Consider the following 12,478-nt stretch of genomic DNA (forward strand, 5'->3'; position numbering starts at 1 on the left):
TAGTACGTACGTACGGTACGTAGTACGTAGTAGTAGTAGTAGTACGTACGTACGTAGTACGTACGTAGTACGTACGTAACGTAACGTACGTAACGTACGTACGTACGACGNTCAGAAAGATAAGCTGCTAAAGATTGGCAGAATTACTTCCAGCATCTCTTTTCTCACTATGAAATCTTAGGATCAGAACTTTGTTTTTCCTCTGCTGTTTCTCTGTGTGAACATCTCAGATGCCCCAGATTTCAGCGTATTGAATAAGCTCATCTATAAGTGTTGACTCATGTTGAGTTGGAGCTCATTATTCCCCTCTCTTTGTGTGTTTTTCTGTTGCAGCTGTGCAATGGCGGCTCTGTGACAGATCTGGCTAAAGGCATGCTGAAGAGAGGAGACCGAATGGATGAAGCTATTATTGCATACATCTTGCATGAGGCCCTTATGGTAAGTCTGGCCTTTTCCATGAGCAAGAGGGGAGACAATAACAATTGAATACATTGCTTCGGGGGAAAAGCTTGAACAGGATCATTTGAAAGCAGGTGCTTGTCAGAAAAATCGGTTAATCTTTTTTTTTTTTGTCACAGGGCCTCCAGCACCTGCACGTCCACAAAACTATTCACCGTGACGTCAAAGGCAACAACATCCTGTTGACGACGCATGGAGGTGTCAAACTCGTGGATTTTGGTACGCAATGTGTAAAAAACACAAAGAAACCATGTATTTTTCTGTTCTATCCTCCTCTAATCAGTTTCAATCAAGTTATGGCTCTACTTAACAGAAGAGGGTCAAATCCATTACCCTCAGATGCTTGCCAAATAAAATTGTGCGGCTAATTAGTTCCCTTGAGAGGTTGAAATGTGTTTACAGAACCTGACAAGGTGGCAGACGACACACTTTTCTATTACAACCTATCTTTCACATTCCCAAGCAGACAGCAGCGGACATTGTTGCTGTTCACTCTGTGTTTGCACGGATTTGCTTTTGGGTTTTCTTAACCAAATGAGGCGCTCAGAGCAGCACAACTATATTTTTTAAATTGAAGGCTTACAATACGCAAAGTGAATCTGACTATTTCCAGGGGATGACTCACCGCTGTTTTCTTCACCAGCTGCCTGTTTTCATTACACATACAATCCCCTTTCAACTGTGTGTAGGTTTGCATTTAGTCTGCTAATTGTGGGGCTTCTCTTAAAAGCCTTTTTCTAACCACAAAGTGCACAGCTCTTAGAAAAGGAGGAGGGGGGTGCACTTTAATAAGAAGTAGCCAATACAAAGCAGGGCTTTCCGTTTAACCTTAAGAGCAGCTCCTCCTCACAGATTCTCAACACCTGGTTTTTGCACCAGTTTTAAAGAAAGGAACTCTGAAGCCTTGAGGTTTTCAGCAATTTAAGTGTTGTCCTAAAAGGTCTCTTAATATCTACATCTGGTGGTAAGCACTCTGTTATGGCTTTTTTACATTTTCGAATATTTGTTGTGTTTTAGTACTCATCACAACAAACACCTACATTTTTTTAAAATGGGCCTGCTTTCGTCTGCACAATTGACAAGCCTTTTTTATTGCATTCTAGATTTCACATATTTGCTTAAATTGGTTATATAAAAGACAGCAATTCAAGGCCAACAGTAAACACTGTAAATCTAATATTGTGTCCCTGATTATTCAGTTGAGATTGATTTGCCATTCTTTCCCAAACATTGGGTTGTTCCTCTTTTTTTGTTGTTGTGCCATGACCCTACGGCTAAATACTAAATTGGGCAATGAATATTATGAATTGATACAACCTTAGCGCTTATGACTGGATTATGACTAGAACTGATGCAACATACATGTCAAAGTAGAACATCTCATGGTCAATTAAAATGATTTGTATAACTACAGTAAAGAAAACAGGAATAACAGATAAAGTAGCAACATATTAACGGAAATAAATTCCTAAATTGGGATCAATAAAGTATATCCTATTCTATCTTATCTTATGTTTATAGTTCAATTGCACAGTGACTTAAAGTTGACCTTGTAACAGTTAACTTGTAACTAGTTACAAAAATGTTTGATGTAAAATGTAATTTAAAAGTATTAGCTGGTTAGTTTTCGACTTTCACTACATTTTTACAATGGCATATCTACGCTGTAAAAAAAAAGCTTATATAATAAGAGCTTATAAATAATAGATATAGATACTGGTCTTTTACAACAGAAAGCTGAGGGCATCATATGTTGTTACCTTTATATATACAGTCTATGGTTGTTACGTACGAGCTGTTAGTGGTTGTGAAAAACTGCCACATCACAGGATTGATATTCACAACAGCCCAGTGTGTCAATCTACCACTTGAGCTGTCAAAAGCGCCCTTGAGACAGACTGGTAATGCATTAAGTCCCTCTTGACAAGAGTGGCAGTTACATATTTTCTGGTAAATGTCAACAGCCAAGTCTAGCATCAGCCTTTATTAGTGTCAGATAATGTAGGTAAAGGGAAGCTATTGTCCCACATATTTATTTAGCAAAATATATTTCATTTTTATTTGTTCAGTTCATGGTATGCACAACTTAATGTATAACAATTATTTATAAAACATGCCTCTATAAACACACCATACCTGAAAAGGAGCAGGGAGAAAATAATCTTATATTACCTGACCCTTTCTCAAAATAAATAAATACATAGAAATAGATGGTATGTCCTTCATATTTTCTTCAGAATATAGCCCTCAAGTCAAGTACGTTTTACATTCAGTTATTTACATATTGTGCTCAAAAACACATAATACAAATCTGAATAATTGAAGACATTATGTAAAAAATGGGCTCTGAGCCACAGGAAAGCTTACATAGCAGTGATGGAGGGCTTCACCCACTCATATTTAATGTAGCTTAAATTGCTTGTTAGCTAAAAAATCGAATATCGGACAACTTGTCAACATCTTATGGCGCGTTTCCACTGCAGCGCGGAGCTCGCTTTAAGCGTGCCGATCCGTGCGTGGCCCGTTTTTGGTTGCGTTTCCACTTAGCCTAGTACCGGCTAGCGGGTCCTAATTCACAGTTTTTCTGGCCCCATAAAATCGTGGTTCTAGGGCCAGGAACAACCCTTAGCCTGTTTCGGGGCACCCTTAGGAGGCCTTGCTCAGAGGACCTCAGACCTAAGGTCGTTAATGTAGGCTGGGGCTTGGCCATGGACAGCTCTATATTGGCGCATTTCCACCGCAGGCCTCGCTCGGCCTCGCTCGGTTTGGTTAGGCCTTATTAGGCCCGGCTCACTTTAATGCTGCGCTTCCATTACAGTTTAGGAGCTGGGGCAGTAACTATAGTAACGCAGTGTAGGCGGAGCCGTGACATCATCTTCACCCGTGAGCACCCCAGAAAAAACAACATCAGCCGTTAGCTGTTTGCACTCAAGCTCCTCATATCTGTTCAGAAACTAGACAAAAGTTAAACAAGTACAAAAAAAAAAGTTTATGGTCTCCGGTACTTTCAGTCCAACGCCTACTGCATGCACAGCGTTAGAAAATCGGGCCTTCAAAATAAAAGTTTGACTTTTGCCCCCCAAAAAAAAAACTCTTCACTCACACATCTGCGACCCACTCGAAACCCACCAGTTGAGAACCACTGCTCTAAAGTACTATCAAACTTTAACTTCCATGTTAACATATTCACTGTTATCTGCTCTTATCCTTCTGCTGGCTATTCAAAACAAATGCATGTTGGCATACAGAAATACGAAATGTTATCTTTGTGAAACATTGGGGTTTGTAATGAAACATGATCTAAGACAAGCACCATTACAGATAAGAAAGCAGAAGAATAGAGATAAGAATTGGAGGTGAGAATGTGGTGGGCAAAGCAGCAAGACCATCATGTGACTGTAATATGATATTAAAAAAGATCCAGTTATGATATTCATGATCCCATAAGGATACTGGCTTAGCTATCTCCTTAACTCTCTTATTGTCACCACAAAGAGGTTTATTTTTTTTGGGGGAGATTTTCTCTGACAATTACTATTTTATCCCAGCAACAAAACAAGTGTACTACCTGGTGAACATCAGCTTTAAGCATCGTTATTGGGATACTGTTAGCATGCTATCATTAGCATTTAGTACATGCTCAAGGTAGCTGCTAGCAATGCTGTAGAGACGTTTAGTCTTGATCAATTCTGATGTGATTTTGGCTAGAAAATTGAAACGTCAAGCATGCAACATATATGGGACTTCTAGAAGGATCTATCTGAGTAAGTACATGTCATGTGTTTCACCTGGCACAATGGTGGCAGCGACATCAGCCGATAAGACTCGGCCTCCTGTCCTGTTAACTTAATTTAAAGTCTAAAGTTGAATCTTTTCCAGCCAATATACAGAGCATGCATAAAAAGCTATTTCACATCTTTTGTTTTCGCTTGTTTGCAGCCTTTACCAAATGCTGACAGTTCAAATTTCAATCAGATATTGGAAATGATGACATCAGAGAAGGAAAAAAAGGAAGTAGCAGTTTAGAGAAACCCTTTGTGTATAAAAACTTGCAGAGTGACGAAAACAGTTGAAATAAAGAAGCCGACTCGTGCTCGCCTCGATGCTACTGCGTCACGCTGGGATTAATGGTTTCTCATGTGGAGGGGTGTACGCTACAATAAGCAGCTGAAGAGATAAAGCCCCCGCAGTGACTCATCAACAGCAGAGACACATAATGGCAAATAGATGTACCCAAAAAGAAGAAAAAAAGGGAAGAATTAGAGGCGCTTTTCGTTCATGTGTCTCTCATGAATATTCTAATTGACAGCGTTATCTGTGTGATGATTATTAAGTGTGGTCCACCAGGCTCCACTCCGGGCTAATGTAGTGGAAAGAGAGAGAGTGAGAGCTTTAATAGGGGTTATTTGGTTCTGTATCCTCACACACCTTATGTATATTTAGTCGTGTGTTTTATTGGACATCCGGTTTCTTCTCACTAATGCCGGTTGAAGTGTTACTCTGTAGCGGTTTGCTGTTTTGGTGACGGCATTAAGTGTTTCTGTGCGTGTGTGTGTACAGCTTTACGCATATATCCCCTCCTACACACGTTTCTAATCCCCTTTCGACTTTGCCACAGAATCGTTTTCCTCTGCTTTGCTCGACTCCGCTGCAGTCTATTTCTGTACTGTAGCGACTGTAATGAAGTCGTCAAAACAGAAACGTACATATTGAGCTTTTACAGGAAACAATCGCTCAGAAATACATTTATGTTCAATATCATGTCATGAAACAAGTTGTGCAGCAACATTTAGAGTCACTTTTACACGTCACATGCATATAGTATATTTTAAGAATGATAAACTACTTGGTTAGGATTAGGCTGCACGTTTGGTAAGGAGAAGATTACAGTTGGTTTGAGGGATAAGTCTGTTTTTTATGTGGAAATATATCACAGCAAAATGTTAGTTAAGTAAGTAGCATGTAATGCATGTATGTCCCCTGGGGGAACATCCTGTGCTTTTTAAATGTTAGGATACTTTGCACTCCCTTACATCACCTCACTGTTACCTTTGTTCCCTGCATGATAACACAAACATATTTCCTAATAGCTTAAAGCGTAGGGTCCCTGACCAATCTGCCATATTTGACATCTTGTGAGGGACAATGGGCTGGACATAACATTTCTCTGCAACAGCATGTCGTGCATCAGCCGATCACCTTTTGTTTGTTTGTAGCTGCTTTGGTCTCGAGGCTCTGCTTTTGTCCTAGTTGCTGCTTGAGCTGAGCCATCCCTGGGATACATTACAGTGTGGCATGACACTGATTTGTCTCGACTGGAAGGAAGTCACGATTGTGGGTCAGCATGTTCCTTGTCAGGCATCGTACCGCACATTACCACACACATAAGGACACACAAGCATTCTGTACGATCCCTCTTTTGCTGAATTTAAACATCTTGTCCTATTACTTACATTTAGATAAACCCGAACCTTCTAAATAACTTGAATCCACAACATGTTGTTCTGAGAGACAGGGAAAGGTTGTGGCCTGCCAAAACCTGTTTACAGCTGAATTGTATTCAAATGTTGTTCTTGAAATGCCCCTCAAAACCACCTGCAGTCACATAGGAATGTGTAATGCAAAGCAATCTATCATTTGTAGGGGATAAACATTGCAGTTTGTTGGCACTGTGTGTATATGAGTGTGTGTTTTGTTTTCCCTCCTTGTCACTATAGTGACAGCTCAATCAGTGGTACACGTGAAAGCTCTGAGATCCATTCAGCCCCGTATCAGTTGAGCAGTACCCCACTGTGTACTGTTTCCCTCTTCACAGATCATCACTTTTACCAGCCAGACTGATGTTTGTGGGGAGAAAAAAAAAACAAATGTCAAAGAAGCTACTGAGATAGTGAAAATGGTCTCCACTGAGTGCACGTTCTGAGAGCGAGGCTAAAGTGTCTACGGTGTGCATTCTCTTCCCTGCAGGTGTTTCTGCCCAGCTGACAAATACCCGACTGAGGAGGAACACCTCTGTGGGAACTCCCTTCTGGATGGCTCCTGAGGTACAGTAAAACTCCCTTTCCACTACATTAGCCTGGAGCAGATCCCACTGGGCCACACTTAATAATCATCAAAGAGATAACACTGTCAAATGCAATGTGCATGAAAAAAAGGGATTGCCGTCATTCATTTCCTGTCCAAGCATAGCTCAGTGCACCAGCAGGTTTTATACCCTATTTCTAGAAATACTTACATCAAGAACCAGTATAGTTTTCATGGTAGCTTATTTTCTCCTGTGTTGTGAAAGGGACAACAAAAAGCGAGGCGGTCTCTCAGCTGTAGGATCTTGTTATTGATTCATCGGCCTGGAGTTGACTTTGTAGCACTGGTTGATTCTGTTTGGTAACTTTTATCTTTCTCCCCTCCCAGCTGTTTCTGTGTTTTGTTTCATAACTTTGATGTTTTAAGTTGATGAGCACATCCGAGTATCTCAAGGAAGTACATAGCTTAATATTCTGATTGACATATATTAACACGGTTTATTGCCAGTGCAGGAAGCAGTGTGCCCTCCAATCTTAATAGGCAAGTTCGAAAGTAAGATCGTTTGAGATGTTTTCTTCTCATTTCTGGTACCAGAAATTAAAAGGGGATTAAACCGAATAATACACATACAGTACATGTTTATTAATTCATATGGAAAAAACTACAGCACATTTGAAAACAGTTGCATTAACTCTGATAAATTGGGGGTTTGTAGAAAGATGACCAAGCTTCTGGAGAAGAGTTTCCTTTATCTGGTAGTTGCCATTTCTTTTTTGTTGACATAGCATCGGTTGACATGTTGAAAGCCTTTTAATCAGAATGTAATCTTTCTACTATTAAAAAAAAAGGTATCATAAGCTTATTCTGGTGATTATTTCTGCCTGTAACTCGCTGTCAAAGTGGCTCTTTCTAGCCTTATAAATAATTTAATTTGAAGAAGGTTCAGTAACACCTGGTAACTTGGTATTTTACTGCATGCTAAGTGCTATCTTGAATGTTAGGACAGAGTGTTCGGCAAGACCAGAGCCATGCTTGGGGTCATCACACTGACGGCTTTCATTCATATTTAATTGAACTGAACCCACGACACTTCAGGAAAACCTCAACATGTAATGGCATCCCATAACCAGCCGTCTGCACACCTGGACCTCAAGGCGATTCTCTGGAGGGATACGATGTGTAGTTTAAAGGAGTGGGGATGCTGCCCTCTTGATTTGCCCTTCATTAAGGCAACTTGCATGTTCAATTGTAAAATCGAAATGGACATTTTTACATGAGCTTTGCATGCCTTGCAAATTGTGGATCACAGTATACATGACGTGTTTGTTGAAGATTTTAATGTGATTTGGGTAAAGTGTTAAACAAAGTTGCTCAGATGCTCTCTCTCAACTTGAAAGTCTTTGATTGGGAGCTTTATTCATGGCAGTAGGGAGATTTGTATCAAGGATACTTCTATTACAGATACAACAATATTTGTTTTGACTTTTCTTTTGTTAAAGATATTATATAATATAGTATTGCATTTATAGGGACACATTCTTACCTACTTTCTCAAGAAGATCTTGTTTTGCTACTTTGATTTGTACGGGTAAGTTGCGCTTTTCTCCATATTTTCTTTTTATCATTTTAAATACCAACATTTTCTTTATGAGAACTGCTTTAACATCGATATTCTGTGTCTTCATTTTGTTTCTTATGTATAGAAATGGACAGGGACTTTATTTGTGTGTGTCCAAATTTGTGTTTCAGGATGTTTTATTAGTGATCTAATTATGATTTGTCTGCTTCTCTTGACTTTGTACATAAAACAAACAGTTTTTATTGATTTGAAACATACTTGCAGTAAAGGTGAATGTGTGTTTGTGTGCCTCCTGCTGAGAAATGCATCATATTGTTGATGGAGTACCATGTTGCCCTAAGGAGACTGAAGATTGTTGTTGTGTTGCCCACAGCAGATTATGATGAGACTAGAGCTTTGGCTGAGCTCTGTTACACTCTATAACAGGTTCCTTTGATATTTTGATACATTTTGCTCTTTTTAATGTTTGTTTCATGTATGTCCTTAATAAGGAAGTAGGGCCAAACTTGACCTCTTTACTCCAGAAGTAAGTGCCGTATAGCAGAATATTCAACCTGTTGGATGAGACTTTATTCTCCAAAACAAAAGTGTAATGTTATTTTGACATAATAAATGGTGAAGCTATGAAAGCCAAAGGCAATACAATGTTATACCTCCCATGATAACTGTCTAAGATATCAATTGATGGCTAGCAGTTTGACAAAGTAATATATATAATATACAGGGCTGTTTTTTATTTTATTTCTGTTTCAATATTTTATCCTTATATTTTTGTGTTTTTTTTTTACTTTGTCCTTCGTCTGCTGTAGGTAATAGCGTGTGAACAGCAGTTGGACTCAACCTACGATGCTCGCTGTGATGTGTGGTCACTCGGCATCACTGCCATAGAGCTGGGAGATGGAGACCCTCCCCTCTCTGAACTCCACCCAATGAGAGCCCTCTTCAAAATACCCAGGTGAGCTTCCATGTCACATATATTGAATTACATTTTATTTTTATTTGAGAAGCACGATGCAATCTAACATAATTTAAAGCTTTTGCTACACAATACAATTTAGAGGTATTCTACTGTTATGATCAATACTCTAAACCAAGGTGCTGATGAAGTTACAGTATAGCTTAAGGTGACAGTGCTAACCAGTTAGCCACAGCACTGTGCTAAATGTGTTTTTCTGGATTAAAAACCTCATATTCAGATTTCATAGGAACTAAAAGTTGTAGTTATTATGGTAGGATTGGATAATTTCATAACAAAATGTATTACTTTGACTTGACTAATGATTTGCTGAATGAATCCTTATTCATTCAGCAAAACACAATTGCTCGAATGCTCGAACATAGTGAATTTCATGGAGACACAACAGCCCTATTTGTATTCATAACTTGCAACATGCATTTTCCTATCTTCCTTTTGTAATACAAAAGATTAATGACAGTGTCAAAGTGAAGAAACAACAGTGTCTTTATCCTGTTGGCATGTTTTTCACTTCTTGTGGTGACTTCCTAATTACAACCTGTGAACTGAGAAATCCGTGCTACATTATTGTGGTGTTATTAAACCGTCATCTGGCTGCCATCTAACATAGAAGACCAAGCAATCACAAGTATTAATACATATAATTCAGTTGAATGTTTTGCATGCAGTGAGTTTATTAGTTACAAATTATATGAAATTATAAAACAATACCCACAATTTGAATAAGACAAGACCTTGAAATTGTCTTTATTCTACACAATTGCTAATATGTTGCATTTTATTTCGCCAACATAATGTATGGCATTTTCACTTGGAAAAAATAAAGATGCATTTGCTTTATTTTTGTTGATCGATTGTCTGAATTGTCTTTATTTCAGCTGATACTGTTTTATGGAGATCTAAGACATATTCTTAATTAACAGTGAGTTAAAGAACCAATAACAATATCATTTCTTTTTTTTAATTAAATAGGTATAATACGATCATCAAAATATACTTAAAGGGCCACCAGTAAAAGTACTTATTGTGCCTAATGGCATATTTCTGTACAAATTAAATTGTTTAATAATATTGTTTGATTAAGGCAATCTTGGTTACTTTTCATCTTGCTCAGTAGCTTAATCAGAATACACATGTTAGGTGTAGCTGCAATAGTGCAATCCAGGAAAGCTCCTGCTCCCAAGCACAATGATTTGCCTCTCTTTGCAGATTGTCACCTGACAAAGCGCAGTCTTTTTATTTCAAATTGCTTTTTTCCGCTCGCAGGGTTTTTTCAATAAACCCCTCCCCTCCTGGCACTGATCCCATTCATCCTGTGGGTGGAGGCTAAGAGCACAGCCACCGTTTCTCATCGTTTGTTTTGGGGGGCTGAAGGTGAAAAATAATTGTTTATCGTCTCCTGATTCCAGTGTGAGAGCAGCATAAGCACTTACAGTCACTGTCATATTGAAGGCACAGCACTTTGTCCATCACTGCCCTGAAACGGTGTGCTCCTTCAGACACACACACACACACACACACACACACACACACACACACACACACACACACACACACACACACACACACACACACGCTCTGGGGGTCGTGCTCCACAGGAGGCATCACACAGCTTCCTCAGAATCTATGTGACTGCTGCAGCCAGAGCTCCAGGCGCTCTGTTCACACTCCTCTCCTCTCACCACTCTGGGTTCATCGTCAAGCCATGCTGAGGGCATCCATTTCACAACACTCTGTCTTATTTCATTCAGGGTAGCTTAAACAGAGCCGGATAGAAACTTAGGATAATCAAGGACAACCATTTTGATTGTTTTTTTCTTCAGCAAATCTTTCTTTTGATCAATGCAAACATATTTATGTCGTTTTGTCGTTGATCTTGTCCACTCACTTTCATATAGCAGAATTGTGGTTAATTAATTGTCCAAAATTACAACTTGCGTGACACAGTATAAACAAAACAAACTTTACAAGCAGAGTTATAAGCAATAGCTTTATTGTGTGCACATGTTTTGGTTGAGTACAGTAGACACAGTGTTTGAAATATAGTATTGGGTTTTGTTGTTACTTTTAAACAACAGGATTGGAGGGAAATCACATCAAAATATGAAGGAGAGGAAAGTAGAAGACAGTAAAGTCATTCCAAAAGTTGAGAAACAATTTAGAAAATGAGCTAGCGAGCTGAGATTTTTTTTAATGGAGGCAAGTTAGAGAGTTAGCATTTAAGTTAGCTACCTAGGATTTGGTCAGACAAGTCATATAAGCCAACTTTTGGTTTGTGGCCTGAAAGAAATTGGGGAAAATTACATAGACTCGAATATCCATTATGTCTCAAGCATTTGCTGTCTTAGTTTGGGTGTGTTGTGAGATAAACAGGAGATGCATGTCCCCTGATTCAACGTATTTATCGCTGTTAGAGCCAACATAAAAAAAGGCCCTGACACATTGGCAGGCAGCATTGCACTCCCCTACACTTGCAAGGAAACCTCTTGTAAAAAAATACTTAAAGCAGAACAAGGAATTCAAGCAAATTAGCTTAGCTGTTTGCCGGCTGTTAGGGCTTGATATGCTTGATCCCATGTACGACCTTTGTATGTTTGAATGAGATTTTTACATGGGGAAACCTTAAGCTTTTAAGATCTGGCTATATATTTGATAGCCAGTGGTACTAACTATTGCTTTTATGTCAACACAATGTAGCTGTATCAATTCTACCTAGCTGCTAAGGGTCTGGAACGTTTGTCTGTGCCACTGAAGAAAATCCCCTGGATGTCAGCGATGCTGTGTTGTTAAGATTTTCCTCCCTCGTTACAATCTGTGCCTCTGCCTTTTGTTCCCCGGCCCACCTGTGTAAATCCCGTTTCATCTTATCTTTCCATTTATCTTTTCAATTCCCTCCTTTAACAGAAATCCTCCGCCTACTCTCCACCAGCCGGAGCTGTGGTCAGACAAATTTAATGACTTCATCGGCAAGTGAGTGTGGATGCTTGTGTGTTTGTAACGCCTCTGTGAATAATACATATTTCCACTGTAGGTGCACTGTTAATACAAATCCAATAAATTCATTGCACTCCTCTTCCCACCTTTTGTTCTTCTTCCCCTCAGATGTCTGATTAAGGACTTTGAGCTGAGACCAAACGTGCTAGACCTCCTCCAGCATGTGTACATCAAACAGACTGTTGGCAAAGTGAAAATACTGCAGAAGCAACTGATCGAACTCATTGACCTCAACCAACAAATAGGAGTGATTGATAAAACAAGGTATTGTCTTAACTGTGGTTGTATGTATAAGTTGTTTCCTTCTACATGCATACTCCTCTCCTCTTCGAGTCTTTGATATATTCAGTTATAAAACCCTAACAAAACTTGAAATCTGCAAGCCTTCCTGTCAGCAGGATTTATATAGTCGGCTGCAGCTTAGCTTTTGCAGTCAGTATAATCCA

The 12,478-nt window shown here is 39.2% G+C and overlaps 1 protein-coding gene across 1 annotated transcript in view; it reads left to right on the forward strand.

Annotated features, from left to right (window-relative positions):
* Positions 1-12,478, forward strand: part of myo3a (myosin IIIA) — a 64,264-nt gene that overhangs the window by 13,550 nt on the left and 38,236 nt on the right. Inside the window, exons 3-8 of the mRNA XM_010767617.1 lie at positions 334-438; positions 579-678; positions 6,427-6,503; positions 8,872-9,017; positions 11,943-12,008; positions 12,141-12,296. Coding sequence (XP_010765919.1) covers positions 334-438; positions 579-678; positions 6,427-6,503; positions 8,872-9,017; positions 11,943-12,008; positions 12,141-12,296 — 650 coding nt within the window. The remainder of the gene's footprint in view (positions 1-333; positions 439-578; positions 679-6,426; positions 6,504-8,871; positions 9,018-11,942; positions 12,009-12,140; positions 12,297-12,478) is intronic.

Source organism: Notothenia coriiceps, unplaced genomic scaffold (genome assembly GCF_000735185.1).
Source record: "Notothenia coriiceps isolate Sejong01 unplaced genomic scaffold, NC01 NC01_scaffold00004486, whole genome shotgun sequence".
Taxonomy (NCBI): Eukaryota; Metazoa; Chordata; class Actinopteri; order Perciformes; family Nototheniidae; genus Notothenia; species Notothenia coriiceps.